Source organism: Sphaerodactylus townsendi, linkage group LG12 (genome assembly GCF_021028975.2).
Source record: "Sphaerodactylus townsendi isolate TG3544 linkage group LG12, MPM_Stown_v2.3, whole genome shotgun sequence".
NCBI lineage: Eukaryota > Metazoa > Chordata > Lepidosauria > Squamata > Sphaerodactylidae > Sphaerodactylus > Sphaerodactylus townsendi.
In genome coordinates, this window is record NC_059436.1 from 39432138 (window position 1) to 39453401 (window position 21264).

Consider the following 21264-nt stretch of genomic DNA (forward strand, 5'->3'; position numbering starts at 1 on the left):
ATGCTTATTCCTGATTGTAATGATAACAGTAATGATAACAATCTCGGCCACCAGAGTATCATTTGCCTTGCTTTTTGCCTTCCAACAGCTGCCTGCTGAGAACTACTTTTTTTTTCCCGACCTCTCTTTCTCAAAATAAAAGCTTAAAATAGCCAATCGGATGGCAGCAAATCTGAGCCAGGAAATGAATGCCGTTTAGAAATCAAAACAGCAGCTAATTAAAAAGCCCGGCCAAAGGTTCTGTTCTCTAATCAAGGGCCGCCGAAAAAGGCTCACATCAGAATTGAGTGACTCGCGGTCTCCCACGGCAACCAAACAAGGCTGCACTGCTGGATTAATGTGCAGTAAATCATCTAAGAGAAAACATTTTCATCTCCTTTCTTGTTTGTCCTTCGGATACCATGAGGAGGAATATGTGGTTCCACGGAGTGGCAGAATATTGCCCGCTAATGTGGACTTCATATAGACTCCAGAGAATTTTGAGATTGAACTAAGCTGCAGTGGATTGGCCCTTTAAGGTACCAGGACAGTTCCCAGAGGGCTGCTGTCTAGAAGAAGAAGAGCTTGGATTTATATCCCACCTTTCTCTCCTGTAAGGAGACTGAAGGTGGCTTACAAGCTCCTTTCCCTTCCTCTCCCCACAACAGACACCTTGTGAGGTAGGTGGGACTGAGAGGGTTCCGAAGAACTGTGACTAGCCCAAGGTCACCCAGCAGGAATGTAGGAGTGCAGGAACACATCTGGTTCGCCAGATAAGCCTCCGCCACTCAGGTGGAGGAGTGGGGAACCAGACCCGGTTCTCCAGATTAGAATCCACCTGCTCTTAACCACTACACCGTGCTGGCTTCTAAGGGGCCTTGACAGCCAGGGACCAACTAAGTGATCCTGTGATTGGGCTGGCAGTGCCACAGGGGGTCACTTGAGCTGTGGCATTAATGACAGTGGGCCTACTCAAGCTTATATCTTTTGTCATTGTTACCTCAGACCAGGTGTGAGCCAAGGGTCACCTGTGCTTCTGTCAGCCTTTCAGGGGGCTGCTTAATTCAGCTTGCTTCAGGACTGTTCTATCATCCTAGCCTGCCCCTAGAGGATGCTACAGTGGCAGGAGAGAAGCAATGAGGTAGTGCAAGAGTTTAATAATGTAAGGCTATTGGGAATCTACATACCTCTCCCACAGATAAGATCGCCTGCTGCATCTCTGTATGTTTTACTGCTCTTGCATTGCTTGCTTCAAGTCAGCTTCTTCTAGGTGCGGGTGGTTCTGTGTGTTTGGTGCACTCATGCTACTGTCTTGCCATTGTCTAGACCAAGTGTTACCCGCTTCCCAGAACAGGCTGCCCATTGAGTCTCTGCGTGAGTTACTGCCTTCAGGCATGATCAGAACAGTGACTCATGCAGAACCACAGTTGGATAGACTCTTCTGAGGGAGGGCAATTCCTGTTTATTCATGTTCTAAATGAAACCGTTCCAAATGTAAGACTGACATTTGTAACTCTGGTTTTGTTTCAGGGAAAAATGGAATGTGGAATGAAGATTTATGATGAATAATTAGTCAGTTCTACTCTCTACATAACCAGTTGAAGGAAAGTGCTCCAGAAAGAGTCCTGTTGCTCTGTTATCTGGATGTTATCCTCCTTTGAGACAAGGCACCTTAGGACACCATCTCAGGATGCACTGCTATCATCCAGTGAGCAAGCCCATAATACATCCATATGTCAGCCTGGGTTAACTACCAGGATATATTTCGATTTCAGTCGTTCAGGTCACTTGGATGCAGTGAGGGAGAACTACGCCCAGGCTATGCGTGTGCCCCGTATCCCCCCCATGCTCCCACCACGCTCCCGCACCGGTGCACGCCTGGTGCATCACATTCCCCCACGTCCCCTTGGCGCTAGACCACTGCTTGGGTGGGCTGAAGGTGGAATTGGGAGAAGAATCTCAAATGGACTGGGGTAGAGCCTGGATAAATCTAGAAGAACAGGAACACAACAGTATGTAATGTGGGGAGTTCAACAAATTTGCTGATCTAGAATGACCCAAGAGCAGGTATGCGCCCAAACTGCCTCCTTTGTCTGCCATTTTTAAATTACGTCCTCCTTCAGGATATTACATATTTCCTTACCGTGAAGCAGACAGAAAATTGTCAATTTCTCTTCCAGGATGTCTGAAGCGCTCCTTTCTGACTATTTCTTCCCCCATCATTTTCTCATTTAATTTTTGTCCTGCACCTGGAACTTAATACTAGTATGCTTTTCATATACTTGGGTCTCTGCTCCTCTTCCAGGAGTTGTAAGTGTCACAGTTAACCATCTGCCATCAATCAAATCCATCTGCCACCAAACGATCCATCAGAGCTTGTTCTGGCAGTCAACCAGCATGGAATCTGTGAAACCAGATTCTTCTAAACCTGACCACGAAATCCTGGCTCTGCCCCAGCCTTCCAGTTTTTCACAGGCCTGACCCACTTCGGCTTCACCTTCCAGCCTTGCTCAAGCGGCTCACATATTTATTTACAGCCTGCCTTTCTCATTGAGACTCGAGGTAAATTTCTGAGTGTGAAACAATGTGTTGTTTTTGGAAAACAAAACATTAAAATCCCACAGATTCAAAATTGTAATGAATCAAAATGGTTGGAGGCGTTTAGAGTGGGAATTGCAGTAACCAAATTGAGCAGGGGTGCAAATTTGCCACTGAATCAAGAATCAATCAATCAGTCTGTAAGGCCCTGATCTGGAGAGCCACAGGCCAGCCTCATGCTGTCGTATCATCGAAGCGAAGCAGGGTCTGCCCTGATTAGTATTTGGATGGAGACTTCCAAAGAATACCAGGGTCATGACGCAGAGGCAGGCAATGGCAAACCACCTGCGAATGTCTCTTGCCTTGAAAACCCAGTGAGGGGTCAGCATTAGTCAGATGTGTAAAAGGTAAAGGTTGCCAGTCCCTGTGCAAGCATTGGGTCATTACTGACTCATGGGTTGACATCGTGATATTTTCTAGGCAGTAGCAGCAGTGGCGTAGTGGTTAAGAGCAGGTGCACTCTAATCTGGAGGAACCGGGTTTGATTCCCCGCTCTGCCGCTTGAGCTGTGGAGGCTTATCTGGGGAATTCAGATTAGCCTGTGCACTCCAGCACACGCCAGCTGGGTGACCTTGGGCTAGTCACAGCTTTTCTAAGCTCTGTCAGTCCCACCTACCTCACAGGGTGTTTGCTGTGAGGGGGGGAAGGGCAAAGAGATTGTAAGCCCCTTTGAGTCTCGTACAGGAGAGAAAGGGGGGGATATAAATTCAACTCTTCTTCTTCTTAATGGGTGGTTTGCCATGGCCATTCCCAGTTGCCTGCAAAAAACCTTCCAAAAGGCTTTGATAGCAAAAGAGGAGCCAAGCAGTACTCAGGAAAAAACAGCGATAAAGAGTTTAATGCCAACCGAACGCCAGAAAGCTTGCTGCTCTTTCATGAAGCCCCATTTTTCACACAAGCGTGTGTGTGAATTGTTGTCAAATCACAGCCGACCCATGGCAACCCCAGCAAGGCAAACGAGAGGCAGCGGTTGGTTTTTCGTCGCCTTCTTCTGCAGAGTCCTCCTTGTTGGTTTCCCTTCCAAATACTGACTCTGCTTAGCTTCTGAGGCCGGACAAGATCAGACTATACCGTAGTGCCTTCCCTCCCTTGCACAGACATGCCCAGAAGAGAATGTGGAGTGCCGAACTCGAGCGCAAAATGATAGTTCCTGGAAGGAGAATAGAGTCACCCCCTTCTGAGAAAAATTGCCATTCTGGATGTATTGTTTCTCATTAAAAAAAATTAATGTGAGGATGGTTAATATATGCAGAGAGACCTATTTTGACGTATTGTCAAAGGCTTTCGCGACTGGAATCACTAGGGTGTTGTGTGGTTTCTGGGCTGTATGGCCATGTTCCAGTAGCATTTTCTCCTGATGTTCTGCCTGCATCTGTGGCTGGCATCTTCAGAGGATCCTTCAGAGGATGCAGGCGAAATGTCAGGAGAAAATGCTACTGGAACACGGCCAATGGTGGGATTCAAATAATTTAACTACCAGTTCCAGTGGTGGAATTCAACTAATTTAACAATCGGTTGTTTTACAAGCACCATTTTAACAACTGGTTCTTCTGAAGTGGTGTGAACCTGCTGAATCCCACCACTGAACACAGCCATATAGCCCGGAAACCACACAACACTCCAGACCTATTTTGAATTGCTGCCCTGCAATTAAAGCAATGATATGACTGTTCTCTTTGTTCATAGTTTCTTTCTGAATGACACGCAGATGACCTCTTGCAAAGCTTCGGTATAACACACCCTCCAACATGCTTATCTGTGTTCCTTGTGTTTTGTTCTGCATGCCTCTGCCGCACACAGTGAGCGCATCCACTTGCAAAAATCAGGGGTTTTTTTACTGCCGTTGTCCCGAGACAATGGAATGAACTTCCTTCTTTCCCTCTCAGCTTTCCCCAAAGGATCTCAAGCCCAGCAATTCCAGACGACATTTGACTGTTGACTCATTTGCAGATGTTACGATTGTGTTCAGTGGCTGTCGGTATTGTTTTAATTAGCTCCATGGTTTTGTATGTTTAAATGATGGTGTGTGTTTATTCTGGCTCTGTGTGTAAGCTGCTGTGAGCATGGGTTAAGCAGCAGTAGAATTCCCTTAAAATAAATCGATCTTAACTCACAAAGGTGTGTGTTATTTCAGGAGCTCTGGCTTGATCTTGCGTCCTCTTTCGAAGTGCATCTAGTGGATTGTAGTAACTGCTTCTGGCTATCCCCGAGAAACCCAAATTTGAGGCAGAAACTGAAGACAGAAAAGAGATGCAAACTCCAAGCAAATAGAGTAGAAGACAAAGTTTTGGAGAGGGAGGTGGTAGAGCATAATACGTAAAACGATATGAACCAGGAAGTCTCATCCTTTCCTATGCAGGACAGTAATACTGACCTACCCTGCAGGGTTGTTCTAAGGAGACAGGAATGGCCACTCTGAGAACTCAGATTCTTCCGATCTTCTTAGATCAAAGCGCCAACCCAGTGCTTGCAGCTTTAGAGAATCAAGTGAAACCTCCTTGGCCCCTAGCGCCATCAATCCTCTGCTGAACTGGTGGCTGCAATACCACCCTCTGGCCAGCTGCAGCAGTGTTGCTAAACAGCACCAGAGGGCAGGTTAGCAGCTCCCACATTGCTACCTCCTGGAAACTCCTGCTGTTGGAGTCTTTGGTTTTAGAGCAGATACCTTGCAGCAATAGGCATTAAGTGATTTGGACACCAGATTCTGTGCCCACAGTGACCAGAGAACAAAGTAGAATGTAATTTTAAAAAAACAAAAAGAACTAGGAGGAAATAGCTTGGAATATAGCAAGCAAGGAGAGATGGTCGCCCCCCCCCTTCCCATCTTGGCTGGCAAGAGGGAAAATCAGAGGCATGCTGTGTCTTTGGGGAACTGGTGCTGATAGAAGTATATACGCTGCCTCTTATTGAGTCTGGCCATTGGTTACTCTGCAGCACAGTGCTGTCCACCTGGATCAGGGGTCTGCAACCTGCGGCTCTCCAGAAAAGGGGTCTTTTCAATCATGCGTTACTGATTCCCTTAAACAACTGATTGAACCTGGAATCTCTTACATGCAGAGCACATACTCGACTCCTGATCTGTCTGAAGCTCCTTTGCTCTACATCAGACCCTCGATCCATCTAGCTCAATACTCATATTCTCTGCCTAATGCGGTTATATCCTCTTTCCTCTAAGAAGAAGAAGTTTGGATTTATACCCCGCCTTTCTCTCCTGTAAGCAGACTCAAGGAGGCTTACGAGCTCCTTTCCCTTCCTCTCCACACAACAGATACTTTGTGAGGCAGGTGGGACTGAGAGAGTTCCGAAGAGCTGTGACTAGCCCAAGGTCACCCAGGAACACATCTGGTTCACCAGATAAGCCTCCGCCACTCAGATGGAGGAGTGGGGAATCAAACCCAGTTCTCCAGATTAGAATCCACCTGCTCTTAAACCTACACCATGCTGGCTAAGAAGTTCAGGATGGCGTCCATTATCTCCCCTTCTCCATTTTACCTTCACAACATCCCAGTGAAGTAGGTTAGTCTGAGAGACAGAAGAACTGGCCCAGATCATCCAGTAAGCTTCTGTGGCATGTATTTCAATTTCCCCCAAAATGTCTGGGTTTGCCCAGGAAAAAAAATCCCTTTATCTCCATAGTTCGAACATTTCAAGAAATTTTACATCTAGCCCAGACTAGCTCAAGCTCATCAGAGCTTGGAAGCTTAATTGCGGTTTGACCACCAAAGAAGTCCATGGTTGCTATGTAGAGTTTGGCAGTGGCAAACCACTCCGGCTCACTTCATTCCCTGAAAACCCCACAAGGGGTCGCCATGAGTCAGTTGCAACTTGACAGCATTTGATTAGTCTGAAGTAGACAAAGCTCTTTTCCAAACCTTTAACTGGAGAAACCAGGAATTGAACACAACGCCTTCTGGGTGCAGAGCTTGTGTTCTATGCCTGAGCAAAAGTTCCCCTTCCAAATACTACTGCTGCTCCTTCCTGCTCAACTTGTATACAAATAGACAGGACAAGTACAGCCTGAGTTTCTAACATGCTCCTTTCTTGCAAGAAGACTGGTCCTATAACGAGCTCATTCCTGGCTGTTTCTTACCACTCATACAAACCCGACAGCAAGGCAGGGCTTTCATGGAAACAGGCCATGGCCGTGGGCTTTATCTGTTTGCCCAGCTCTTGTGGTTTCTTGCTGTCTGCCGTGTGCAGTTGCAGAAAAGCACGCCCAAAAAAGTCACCTTCAACAAAAGAAAACAAGAATTGATTAAACAGACAGGAAACAAACCATAGAAAGGGCACACCAAAAGACTCCCTTTTCCCAAAGGCCCTTTTGGGATCAACTGGCAGCTCAGCCTTGCAAATGACTCAGGATCGAATTCAAACTGTGCTTTTCATGCCAGTGGGCCCTCTGGTGCTGAATAGATCTCTACTTGACAGGAGGATGTGATTCACGCAGTCCTGAACCCTGTCAAAAGAGCCCTGCCAGGATCTTATCCTAGGTCCATCTGGAACAGGGGTAGGGAACCTGCGGCTCTCCAGATGTTCAGGAACTACAATTCCCATCAGCCTCTGTCAGCATGGCCAATTGGCCATGCTGGTAGGGGCTGATGGGAATTGTAGTTCCTGAACATCTGGAGAGCCGCAGGTTCCCTACCCCTGATCTGGAACGTGTTGTATGGTGGCACATTCCACGTTGCCGTTTGTGTTTCCAGCTCTCATTTTCTTTGAACTGCTTGACATGCTTATTTTAGAGACCTGAGTTTTCACGACCAAAGCACAGGATGGGATGGGGCTGCAGCCATCAGGATTGCTAACCCATGTGATCAGAGGCAGAGACACTGTGAGCTAGTGGGTAGAGCCTGGGAGCAGAGGGATGGGGCTTTGATTGAGGTTGGAACCTGAGAGGGTAAAGGTGGATTCCACACCTGGTGGGTCAGGGGAAGATTCTGGCTGAACCCATTCAGAGCCTGATGAAGAACATGAGGAGAGCCTTGCTGAATCAGACCTGTGGTTCATCTAGTCCAGTGTCCTGTTTCACACAGTAGTCAACAGCTGCCCTGGTTGTGTGATGTGTGATTACTTACTCTGGGTGGCAAGAAGAAGAGTTTGGATTTATATCCCCCCCTTCTCTCCTGTAAGCAGACTCAAAGGGGCTGACAATCTCCTTTCCCTCCCCCACAACAAACAATCAGTGAGGTGGGTGGGACTGAGAGAGCTCCGAAGAACTGTGACCAACCCAAGATGGCATGTGCTGGAGTGCACAAACTAATCTGGTTCACCAGATAAGCCTTCACAGCTCAAGTGGCAGAGCAGGGAATAAAACCTGATTCTCCAGATTAGAGTGCACCTGCTGTTAATCACTACATGCTGCCTCAAGAGAGTATAAGTTTTGTTGTTCACTTGTTTACACCAACTATAGGAAAGTGTCCCAAAAGTGTTTAGCAGTGTAGTCCTAAGACAAAAATACACTTTTGGGAGGACATCAAAGTCAACGGTTTTAGAAAGGTGTAACTTTGCCTCAAATTAAATGATTGGCAACATGTTGGAAAGTGGAGTTTCACGCTAAGCCAAGGGGATGTTGGCAAAAGCTTTAAACATCAGTTGATGTTATCAAAAACAATTGCCTTTGTTTTTATATTTTTACTGCTGGTTTCTTTTTTAAAAAATTGCTTGTTTAGTTTGGATATTATTATTATTATTATTATTATTATTATTATTATTATTATTATTATTATTATTATTATTATTATTATTATTATTATTGCTGCTGCTGCTACTACTGCTGTGCCTATTACTTCTTCATTTATACCATGCCTTTCTATGCAATGGGGACCCCAAGCTGCTCACATCCTCCCCCCCCCCCACTTTATCCTCACAGCAGCCTTGCGAGGTACATGGGACTGAGAATGCATGCTGACCCAAGGTCACCCAATGAGTTTCCATGACCAAATGGGATTCAAAGCTTGGGTCCGGGTCCCCCATCACTTATTCGGACACTAACCCACTGTACCACTCCGGCTTTAATTATTGATCTTTCAACCTCTTTTTCGTTGTGCTCAGAGTTATCTAAAGGGTTTTTATAGTGGAAAGGCAGTCATCATTTCTAAACAAACAAAAATATATCCAGGATACAACAAGGGAACTCCAAGTGGAATGAAATTTGTGACAATTGTTCCCCAAAGGACTTGGGGGTGGACCCCCAACAGCAATGGATGGGCCAGACACTACCAAAAGCTATCAGAAAGGAGCCACTGTGCAGAGAAATTAGTTGGTGGTTTGAGTTATTTATAACCTGCTTCTGTCATGAGTCAGGCTGCTCAGCCATGACTCAAGGTGGATTTTAGGCTTTCGAGCACTTGTAAACTTTTATCAAAAGTATGTCTGGGGCTGGAAAGAGGGAAACGTCCATTCTGTGAAAGAGCACCACGGCCTTTTCCCCAGGTGAGCCTAACTAGAAACCCGGACAACATTATTTAGAACTGTTGACAACTTTGTAGAAAGAGGGTGAACAAATGTAGAACAATCTGAATGCATTTCCATTCCAGGCTCAAATATTGTGGTCCAATTTGATAGCGGATGAGTTTAGCTACTGAGGGTGCCTTTCTCTGTCTCTTGGTTGTCTACATTTGGTGCCTAAATTCCCCAATGCACCCCCCAGTAACATCGATGGACTCTGCTGTTAATAATAAAAAATAATAATAATAAGACAGACAGCTCCACTCCTTTTGCCCATTGCTAAGCAATCCGGTCCCCTTAGCTATTACTCAAAGCCTTGCAAGGATCCCAGACAGACCCTCCTCCTTATCTCTCTGTTTGGGAATCTTTGTCCTTTAAAGCTCACCTGCAAGCAAAGCAATGATTCAGCGGAAAGCGAAAGTAACCAGAGAAGAGCAGTTAACAGCACAGCAATCTAAAAACACAGATGCCAGATCCCGTCCAGGACACGTGGCAAGAGCTGACCCTGTACAGGCTGAAGCCTTTCTTCCCCTGTACAGATGTCAGACCTGTATCGGGCTCTGTGGTGCGCAGGAATTTCATTTCCAGCAGTTGTAGTCTGTCTGTAAAAAGGTCAGGAGAATCCAGACATGACTCATTGGCAAAACATATTGTCTAGTTTGGCACTAGGACATAAGCAAGACTCTAGGAGAGTTGTGAGACTGATGCCCTTTCCGCACATGCAGAACAATGCACTTTCAATCCACTTTCACAATTGTTTGCAAGTGGACTTTGCCATTCTACACAGTAAAATCCAGCAGCAAAATGCGTTGAAAGTGGATTGGAAGTGCCTTATTCTGCATGTGCGGAAGGGGCCCCAGTGAGTGCACCAAAGAACACGGGGAGCAGTGTGTAGATGCAAACTCTGTTCACACACTTGACTACCACTGTGAACTGGTTACATTTGGAGGTCTAAAAGAGAGTCACAGTAACTCATTACAGAAGCTCATTCAATGGTCTAACACCTTGACACTATTAGTATTATTAATACATCGTTATTAATTAATGATTAAAATTAATTTTATAATTTTATATTATTTAATAATTCAGTATTACTGTTTGTTCTTGGGGAAGAGGTGGGTAGCTTCAGAAGTAATACCAGTGAGTGAAAGTACGGTTCTTACCATATTTGCTGCACCTTCCACATTGAAGAAAAATGTCAGTCTTTGCATGCAAGAATCAATGAACACGAATGGGACATAAGAAACCACAACATCCAGAAACCAGTCAGAGAAAGTTTTTATCTCCGTGGACATAATATTCCAGGTATGAAAGTCACTGTTCTACAAAACAACAACAACTTCAAAGGGCATATACAATGTGAAAATGCTTAATTAGAACTCATCAAGAAATTAAACACTACCTGTTATGCTGGCCTAAACACAGTGACTTGGTTTTCCTTACTCACTGCAATCTCTGATAACTCTAAGAAATCCACTTCACAGAAATCTGATTGGTTGTTGTTACGTTTTACCAGGCTATAATTTTGTACCAGTATCTGTAAACGTTCGTTCAGACTTATCACTTTGACTCTCTGTTCTAATCTCTAACTGCTTTCTAAGCTCAATCAACCTTGTAGGGTTGTTGTGACGGTGAAACAAAGGTGGGAAGAACCAGACAGGCTGCCCAGAACTCCTGGAAGGTCCACTGTTTCTGATGTGCATTTACTTGAAAACATCTGACATTTTTTTTCAGAACATAGTAATGGATGCCCTGACCTGATTATTATTATTATTATTATTTATTGTATTTCTAAACCGCCCTCCCCCAAAGGGAGGAGGCCTACCTTGATTTCATCAGATCTCAGAAGCTGAAGCAGGGTCACCTCTGGCTAGTATTTATAGGGGTGAACAAATTTTTTTTAACTTGGAAAATTTGAGGTTCGGATTTTTTAAAAAAACCAGAATGTTCAGTAAAGCTGAACCAAGCCGATACCCATTGGCTTTATTCAGCTTGGCTTTATTCGGCTTTTACCAAACTTTTTCCCCAGAATGTTTAAAACCTGAAATGTATGGAATCAAAATGTTTTCGCTTATCTCTAATTTGTATGGGATAAGCCTTGCCAGAAGATGGTACACAGAAGATGGTACACAGAGTAATGGATAGTTTCTACCTTCAGTCCATGTGATACCATGACCAGCTGTTTGCGCAAATAAGATGATATCTGCACATTATGTGGAATCAGCTCAGGAACGAAATCCATTGCTCTCAAGACTGGATAGCTAACTGCTTGAGATAATGAAATGGAACAGTCACATTGCATATGGTTCGCTCAGAAGGTCACAGGGTGGCCGTTGGTAATCTAGTCCTTAAGTTAAAAAGCTGATGAACCTTTTCTTCTGTCTGTGATCAGTTGATTGTTGCAGCTGGAGGGGAACAATTTTCACGTGAGAGTTGTATTTTAATGTTAAGTAATGGAATGAACAAGCAGAATAATTTAGAAATAGGCATCGGTGCTGATTTTATTATATGCTGTATGTTGATTTTTCAATTTATGCTGAAAATTGTAAACTTGCGTGTATTTGTAGAGAATTTTCTGGTCTTTGACTGTAATAAATTGATTTGAATTGTAGCTGGAGGGGGAGAAGGATGCAAGAGAAGGATGCAGAAGAAGTGCTGGATTTTGGGCCAGACAGCCTAGATCAGGGGTCTGCAACCTGCGGCTCTCCAGATGTTCATGGACTACAATTCCCATCAGTTTCTGCCAGCATGGCCATAAAGACTAATACGACTACAAATAAAAAGAGTAAAGCATTCCATTTTTTAAAAATGGAGGTTGGTCTTGAAGATGTTTCTTACTTGGAGCAGTGGTGGGATCCAAAAATTTTAGTAACAGGTTCCCATGGTGGTGGGATTCAAACTGTGGCGTAGCGCCAATGGGGCTGGGTGGGGCACGATGGGGGCGAGGCCAGGCATTCTGTGGGCGGGACATTCCTGGGCGGGGCTGTGGCAAGGACGCAGCCACTGCGCCGGTCCTTGGGTGGGAAACGAATGCATGCAGGCACAGGCTGCCACACACGCCGGTGCACCTCCTGCTAGACTGCTTCAAGTTCTGTGCACTACTGCTGAGAGGAGGGGTGCAACTAAGGCAAAAATTACGTGGCAAAATCACCAATTAGTAACCCCCTCTCGGCACACACAAAAAATTAGTAACCTACTCTCAGGAACCTGTGAGAACCTGCTGGATCCCACCTCTGACTTGGAGTGCTGTTTGACCTGTGGCCAGGAACGGACTTGCACTCTTATCCCTTTGGAATTATCTGGGAGAATAAAAGTTTAATCATCCTGATAAAATGTGATGCTCTTTCACCCCGCCCAAATGGAAAGAAGAAGAGCTGGTTTGTAGGGGCCTGGTGACTGGTTGTGTGTGTGTAAGCAGGAGTGGAGTACAGGAGGAGATATCAAAAACTAAATTATAGGTAAACCATAATAGGAAAAAGTTTGATCCTCACAGTGGATGTGTGTGGAAGGTGAAAAGGGGGTGAAGGTCTGTCTCTGAGCACAATTTGCAGAGATATATGGGACCTTCCCCCAGTGGCAGAAAAGAACAGAACAACCAACGGCTAAAAGTGAAAGGACTACCAAAGGGGTAAGGCCACCCCAGCTCCCAACCCTTGGTAACCCCAGCAAATGCCAATCAAGCCCCAACTAAGGCTGCAGTCCTCCCCCCACTCTCCTAACTCTGCATCACCCCAATCTTGGCCATGTTGAATGCGATCACTTTCTTTGCTCCGTGGCCAAAGTTCTACCCAAGGATCCCAGGCAGCTGGAAACCCAACAGGTACAGCTTCCAGGCTAGGCAATGCACAGCTGCCAGAGAAACCTGACACCGGCTGCGTTATTTTAGAACATCCCTGCTGGACTGACTCCTCTGCACATCGTTTGTCCTGCCAAAATAAAAGGGCCTGGCTGGAGTAGAGGTTGCATTCCATTCCGCCTCCTGAGCTAGTGAAGCCAGTCAGGGGATGCTCCAGAATAACAGCTCCTCTCCGGACTGCAGAGATCACTTCCCCTGAAGAGAATGCATATTTTGGAGGGTGAACTCTATGCTGTTGAACCTCACTGAGGCTCCATCGTCCATCCCCAAATATCCAAGAGTTTCCCAGGCTGGATCTGGGAACCCTACCCGCTACCTGCAATCCTGCTGATTGGTGGTGGGGGCTGGCAACCCTAAGCCCTGTGCCCATCAGTAGCTATAACTTCTGGCCAGCCCTCAAGCAAACCCTCCTTAATTGTTTGCCTCTAGCAAACTCCACGCTACACTGCTCCTGGACATGGAGGCTCAAGCTCTGCCTGGCATCCGCTTTCAAGACTGCCGGCTTCTCTCGCCCTCCTTCTTCTCCGGAGGCTCCAGCAGGCCGCCCTGCTGCAAGCGAGGCTCGGGAGGGGCTGTGCCACCGCCAGGATGCAACCCAGGGGAGGCGGGGTGCGGGGTTGGTGCGGGGGGGGGAGAGAGAGGCGGCGACTGCGCTCATTGCATAAGCGAAACGTAAATAATTCGCGGGAAAAAAGAGTCGGGGAAAAAAATGGCGATCCTCAGCATCTCGGCTCGGTAAACCGCTGCCCGGGGTGAGGTGGGGGGGAGCAGGCACCTTTCGGAAGAGGCGGGCATGGGGCGCCGCCGGCGATCCACTCTTTGAGCCGACACCCCCTCCCCGAAGAAGTTCAAGCGGCACGAGTGCCTCTCCCCCCCGCTTCTTGCACACTTTCCCTCCCAGTCTTTGCAATGCAGCAGGACGCTGCATGATCCCCAGGAGGAGCAGGAAAAACTGCTGCAGGCAGCCGGGTAAGACTGATGTGTTGGTCGAGCCGGTTTGCAAAAAGGAGGGAGGGGGGAGGCTTGCCACTGTCACATCTTTGCTTTAAAAATGATTCAGGAGGGGGAAAAAAGGTGGGGGGGGGATGGTGTCTATGTTTACAACTTCCCTCTTTAATTTCTAAAGCAGGACGGGTTGTTAAAAAAGAGAAAGGGGTCAAACTGAACTCTGCAGCTCCGGCCGGGGGAAAAAAGTTTTGGGCTGGATCAGGCGTAGCTACTCCCGAGGAAGCGAGTTTGGCATTTCACTTCTGGCCCTTTCCCTTGAAACGTCAGTTCCTTCCAACTCCTGCCCTCGCTTATTTGGGAGTCAGCCTCGCTGAACACTTGCTCGCGAGGAAGCGTGCTTAAGGATCGGGGCTGCAGGGGGTGGCAGGGGAGAGCGAAGGGTGCCTCTCAGTGTCCAAAACCAAAGTGTGTGGCAAAGTAGCGCTGGGAGTTGAGTTTGCAAAGAAGGGGAGTCTCGGGGATGGAGAGCGGCTTTGGACACTGTTTGCAACTTTGGAAACTCTCCTGACACCCGAGCAAAACCTTTCGGGCCGGCGGCGATCCCTTCGCTCCCTCTCCCCTGAACGGCGGGTTTAAAATATGCACCGTTTTGTTTCTATGTGTCAGTTACTTTTTAGCAACCACATCCGAGTCCCTTCCCTGCCCCGCTGGAGATGTTCGCCTGTTTCGGTTTGACTAGACAGTTCCGGGGTTGTTGCGCCCCTCGCTCATCCCCCCCCCCTCCCGCCCCACCTGACCTAAAATGGATTTTTTAAAAAGTTTTGCAGGGTTTTTTTGAATCAGCCAATGGCAGCGCGGTGCGTGACCGGCGCTTCGTCAATTACACGCGGGAGATTTTTTTTCACATTTTTTTCAGGGTGGTGAAAAGTGAGAGAGAGTTTTCCGTGCCGTTCAGAGCGAAGCAGAGGTAGATTCGTGGGGACGGATCCGTCAAGAGGGGAGAGTCAGAGAGGCTGCAAGAGAGGAAACGCTTGACGTTTCTCTCTGCCTTCCCTGGAGGCCATGATAGCTAAACTGAACCTCCATGTGCAGAGGCAGTATACCTCTGAATATCAGATACTGGAGACAGACAATATGGGAAGGTCATAGTCTCCATCCTGTCCTTTTTCCCAGGAGGCATCTGACTGGATGGTGAATTAGATAAATCCACAAGGTTACAGGTCCCAGAGCATCGTCATTTCAGGCTGCAGAGGTTAGTCAAGATTTTCCCCAATATGCCAAGCCAACCATTCATGATTCTGTTTGGGGCATAATTTAAACATGGCGCAATTTTCCAAAATTTGTACCTGCTAGGAATAACTGGGGATGAAGCCAAACATCACAGCCCCTCTGATCTGACTCAGAACACCTCCCTCTGTTTCCCCCTTGCTTTTGCCCTGTTTGAACTATTGCCATGCTGATGGTTCTCGTTTTTCCAGGCTGTGTGGCTGTGGTCTGGTAGATCTTGTTCCTAACGTTTCACCTGCATCTGTGGCTGGCATCCCTGTGATACACCTCTGAAGATGCTAGCCACAGATGCAGGCGAAACGTTAGGAACAAGATCTTCCAGACTAGAGTCACACAGCCTGGAAAGCCCACCACAACCAGTTGAATCCGACCGTGAAAGCCTTCGACAATATATTGCCATGCTGTTTTCTGTTTCCCCATGCTGAGTTATTGCCATAAACAGTTATTAGTAGTATTTTGGCATCATCTGCATATAAAGGGCAAATCAGGTCAAAGTGGTGCAAGTGACAAAATGAATGGGGGCGAGGGGGGGAAGGCTGACAAATTGAAAAAGACGAAGAAATAGAAAACTCACCCTGAGTTCTAACCTTACCAGCTGTAGCTTCTTGCAGGATTATAAAATGAAGGCAGAGGACTGCCCTTCAAATGCTCCTGGGCTGATGGGAATTGTAGTCCATGAACATCTGGAGTGCCATAGGTTCGCCACCACTGTCCTACACCAGGGGTGTCCAACTCTGGTGCCCCAGATGTTCATGGCCTATGATTCCCATCAGCCCTTCCACTTGGCCATGCTGGCAGGGGCTGATGGGAATTGTAGTCCATGAACATCTGGAGAGCCACAGTTTGCAGACCCCTGATCTGGGGCACCCCTGTTCTAGACCATGGTCCTTAATCATTTATCCAAGCAAGTTTTTAAAACCATTTTGTGCATTGCAATCCTGTTACATGTACAGAAAAGCTTTCTTGAGTTGTTCAGTTTTGCTTTGTTTGTGGAAGATGGGAGCTTTCCTGACCTCCTCCAGCTGGCAGGTGCACAACGGCTGCAGTAGTGTGTTTGTGTGTGTGTGTGTGTGTGTGTGTGTGTGTGTGTGTGTGTGTGTGTGTGTGTGAGAGAGAGAGAGAGAGAGAGAGAGAGAGAGAGAGAGAGAGAGAGAGAGAGAATGTTCTGAGGAAGAAAGTAGGATGCATAAGGCTAGTTAGTGAATTCCCAGGAAAGATTAAATTTAAACATTATATTTCTGGCTTCCTAGCTTAGTTTCTGTGCTGCAACTGCTCTCAAAGGAATGGAAGGAAACCTAGAGATTTAAAAGTTAATCAAGCACAGACAAGAAAAGAAAAAGTCCAGATAAGAGAAAAGCCTAGCTATGAGAGATTGTACTCTTTCTGCAATAATAAACAGGCCTGCAAAAAAAAAACACAACACCAAATGAACTCCAGTCCTTATTCTTGGAAATCCGAGGCTGTTCTTAGCAGTTTGGAACTCAACACAGAAGAGGCGAGCCACGTTGAAGACCAGCCTGCCTCTCCCGTGTCTCTTCAAAAGCAGCAGGCTGTGCGTGCCCAGATCCTGCAACTCACTGTTGTTGGCTCATGACAACATAGTGGGGCCCAAAACGGGAGAGGACGGGAGAGGGATGGGGGCGTTCCAGACTTCCAACCTTCTTGAGGGCTGAACAGGGGCAGCAACTTTATCAGACCATACGAAGCAGTGTGGATTCTTTTGGAACACAGGTGACCCGTGGCTGGGATGACAGATGCAGCGACAACTGAGTGCATAGGTGTACCTGCAAAGCAATATGCAATCCAAGGGGGTTCAGTCCAGGTTCCCTTTACTGAGTCACTTGTCAAGTCCTGAAACTTCCCTAGCCTTGTGCAGAACCCCCACTCCATTCAGAAAGCCCAGGCCTAAGTGAGCGCCAGGGCTGCTGCTACATCATTTAGAACACCAGGCAGAGCAGCTGCAGTGTATATAGGCCATGGTTCAGTGGTAGAATACCTGTCTTGTATTCTAAAGGCCCCAGGTTCTGTCCCCAGCATCCTTCGTTAAATCATCCATAGTGGCAGTACCTTTCTCTGCTGAGAACTGCTGCTGATAGAATTGACAGTTATGCATAAGGATGCTTTGATTTGGTCGAAGGCTGCTTTGCATGGCCATCCTTGGCCAAACAGATCTTGCAGACTTTGGAACATTCTTCAGCAGGCAGAAGCATTCAAAGCAGATTAAAAATAGATCTTGGCATCCAGACCCTGCTGTTGGGTAATTGGCTGAATCCTCTGCTCCCTGGATCAGAAGAGGTCAGAGCAGGCTGTAGTTTCCTCAGTATATTCCAAAGATATTATCATCTTGATGGACAAAACAGAGCGCAAACAGTGTGACTTGGATGCCTTTCAGAATCAGGATCCAGTTGGTAACCCCGGAAGGGAGAGAGAGCTGAGGCTCAGCGGCAAAACACCTCACCCATACATTGAAGGTCCCAGATCAACAGGCTGCACCCATTGGGAAGCACCATCTTCCACCTGTGACTAGGCAGAGACCCAAGAGTAGCCCCTTCCAGCTCACTGCCCTATATACAACTGGATGTCCCTGGATCATCAGACCCCCCCTCCCCCAATAGATAGCCTACTGCCCTGACTCCCCAACCATACCCACCAAAAATAGCAATCTAAAGCAGTGATCTAAATCACAACAAAAAAGTAACAAACAACCCTAACATGTCAAATTAGTACAGCCTCAGAGGCAGTAAAATCAGTGTCCAGCTGAAAGAACAACATATCAAATCTCTTCTTTCAGAATTTAAAAGATGTCTTAACAGTGTCCTGGTGAGGTAATGAGTTCCAGATTCCAACATGGTGCCTTCTTTGTGTTTTAGTACCAGCGTCCCTCCAGGCTCATGGAGAACAGCCGTGCTCGGCATGTCTATCCAGCCCCTGGACTCCTTCAGCAACCCGCCCTCGACTCTTGCACCAAGAATCAGAATGGCCGGCAAGAACTGATGATCAAGCTGACGGAAGGACAATATGTCTTGTGCCGGTGGACTGATGGGCTCTATTACCTTGGAAAGATCAAGAGGGTGAGATCAAGTATTTCTTTTACCAAAAACTCATTTCTCCTCTTAAGGTCGCAAAACTTCATTTCTTCTCTCTGGAACCTTAATATATGGTAAGTCATGATTATCTTTGTGTTTCAAGGGAAAAGTGCAACCCAGCCAAAATTACTCCTCTTGAGTTCAGTGGGAGGATTCAACATCCTCATCTTTCTCATCTCAAACCACGGGGATTTACAGTGGTTTACCTTTGTGCCCTGTGGCTCTAAGCATCTGATAGGCTGCTTCTGCACATGCAGAATATTGCACTTTCAATCCACTTTCACAATTGTTTGCAAGTGGATTTTGCTGTTCTGGCCAGTAAAATCCAGCTGCAAAGTGCATTGAAAGTGGATTGAAAGTGCCTTATTTATGCATATGCCATAGTTTGGACATGACTTTGGTTGAATGGAGGCCAGATGTTGTCAGGATTTTCCAGCCAGGAAGTCTAGCTGAGGGATTCAACTGTTTTATTCTTTGGGCCATCCTAGTTTGTCAGAGAAAAAACTGCTGTTTGCTGTGTTTTGGCACCATCACTGCTGATGACCAGAGTGTGGTATAAGCAGCTGCCAGCTGATCCAGGGTCAGGTGACACCAGGGGCCAGTTTCTACCTGGTCCGGCAAAGTTGCTGCCTGTAGGAATTCCACAGTTAGGGGGTCAACTTGATTTCAAACGACATGAGCTCATCTACCTGAGAATACAGTCTCAAAAATGTTTGAAAACTTTTCAAGTTTATATAATTGACAGTGGCCCTCTTGCTTATTTGTGTGCTGCACCTGAGTAGTCTTGTAGCTGGAAATGTTGTAGCGATAGACTTAAAGATATATGACGGTGGTGGCATATCTATGTAGAACAACCAGGAAAAAATACAAATAGCATAATAAGTTGTTTAATTGAATGAGAGGTGGATATAGTTTTAATCTAGTAATCAGAGCCCTTTGGGGACTGGGCAGTATAGAAATCCCATAAATAAATAAATAAAAATAAATAAATAAATAAATAAATAAATAAATAAATAAATAAATAAATAAATAACATAATGTGGTTCTCAGGACAAATTACCCATGATATTGGGAGATCTGTGGTCAGAACCCCAACTTGTAGTTTAGCTGAAAGAAGCTGTTGTGGGGTATTTATATAAGACATGGATTGTGGTCACAGTGCTGGAAAAAGGGAGAGTTGAACTATACTCCCCAACCAGTGATGTTACCCTGATCAAAACTATCTGCCCTTCTACAGAATTTAAGGTGGATATCTGTATTTTTCCTGTGTTATTCCCCTAATGGAGCTAAATGCAGCCACCAGATGGTATTTTCAGTTGGGGAAATGGGAGGATGGCAAGGTTTATCCCCTCCTTGCCCAATTAATGTGGTCCTCTTCTGTATTTTGTCCCAGTAACTGCTTTATGGAGTCCCATCACAGATCTCTAGTCCTGTGTGTGGCTTGCCCCACTGAACAATTGGGTGTCTAATTCCTAATATGCTCGATCTTAAAAAGATAAAGGTATTCCCCTGTTCAAACATCAGGTCACCACTGACCCATGGAGTGATGCCACATCACGACGTCTACTAGGCGGACTATGTTTATAGGGTGGTTTGCAATTGCCTTAACCAGTCATCTACATTTGATTCCTAGCAAGCTGGGTACTCATTTTACTGAGCTCGGAAGGATGGAAGGGCTGAGTTGACCTTGAGCGGGCTACCCGAAACTGACTTCCTTCTGGATTGAACTCAGGTCACGAGCAGAGCTTTGACTGCAGTACTGCAGCTTACCGCTCTGCGCCACGGGGCTCGTACACTATTCTTATCTCAGTGTAAATAAAAGGACAAGAGGATTGCTAGTGTTTTAAATGAAAGCTGGCAGTTCAAGGAACAATTTTGGAATATCTCTTGGAGAGTCAGCTCCCTCCTCCCAAACACCATCTTTTATAGTCCGGATCAGATGTTGTTATGATGTTATTCTGCTATTGTGTTATGAAATGTTGTAATGCTATTATGTCATGATTACTGATGTTCTTGCTTTTTGATTTTTGATATTTGAGGATATGTTTATTGATGATGCTGTTTTGCTGTTTTGATATTTGCTGTTTTGATTGGTGTTTTGATTTGGTTTATTTGGTTGTTGTTCGCTGCCCTTAGCCTACGGGAGAGGGTGGGGGATAAATTGAATTAATTAATTAATTAATTAATTAATGAATGAATTAATGAAAGTATGCTGTCATCCTAAGCAAGATAAACCTGTGCCAGGGGTAAATAGTTGTGCCCAAGCTGTGAGGCTGTCTGTGGTGCACTTGACTTGGACCTAGCTGGTGTCACCATTTGCTGGGGAATGCTCATTACCTTCTGGGTCACTGATGGCTGGGAATGACCCAAGCCTTTGCAATGCATCTGCATCTTCCTTGCACAGCCCCAAACAATTGCAAGGCTGGCTGGAGAATTGACCTTCTCGGAACTGACCCTGACTTTCCTGCAGTTGTTGACATTCCTGCTGTTTCCACATTTGCAGGTGAGCAGTTCCAAGCAAAGCTGCCTGGTGACCTTTGAAGATAACTCCAAATATTGGGTGCTCTGGAAGGACGTCCAGCATGGTGAATATTTGGTCTTATCCCTTTGGCAAGAGTTGCAGTGAACTTGGAAGTGGGTAATCTTTAGGCTTATGCAGTCTGCCTTTTTTAAAAAAAGATCCTCACAACGGCCTTGTGAAGTAGGGCAGAGACTGAGCCCAGATCGCCTAACAAGCTTTGGAGTTCAGATGGGGTATGAATTCAGGTGTTCCCTGCAAAACTCCAGCATTAATACCTCATATTCTCTCCCCTCTTTCTCCAGCTGGTGGGGATGTAAAATAGCAGGGGATGTAAAATAGCCTGCTATTTAGCGGGGATGTAAAATAGCAAAGAATTTCTTGCTCTGCTGCCAGAAAAACTTGGCATTTGAGGAGCATTGCAGAGATTATCGGGGTGTGGATACCTTCTTGTTGGTGAACATTGCTGGTTGTCTACCCTACAGTTGGCCAAAGTTCAGCCAGCGTTAACACATAGGCCCATATGCAGAATAGTGCACTTTCAA

At 46.1% G+C, this 21264-nt stretch overlaps 1 protein-coding gene across 3 annotated transcripts in view; it reads left to right on the top strand.

Annotated features, from left to right (window-relative positions):
- The first annotated feature begins 13560 nt into the window (after positions 1-13560).
- The window catches only part of PHF19 (PHD finger protein 19), a 28445-nt gene continuing 20741 nt past the window's right edge, over positions 13561-21264 (top strand). For 2 of the 3 annotated variants that reach the window (XM_048513010.1, XM_048513013.1), the window contains exons 1-3: positions 13561-13849; positions 17986-18186; positions 20705-20786. In XM_048513010.1, coding sequence (XP_048368967.1) covers positions 18007-18186; positions 20705-20786 — 262 coding nt within the window. In that variant the 5' untranslated portion in view covers positions 13561-13849; positions 17986-18006. Of the gene's footprint in view, positions 13850-15001; positions 15081-17985; positions 18187-20704; positions 20787-21264 lie in introns of all 3 variants that reach the window. The other variant, XM_048513012.1, reaches the window with a different exon arrangement.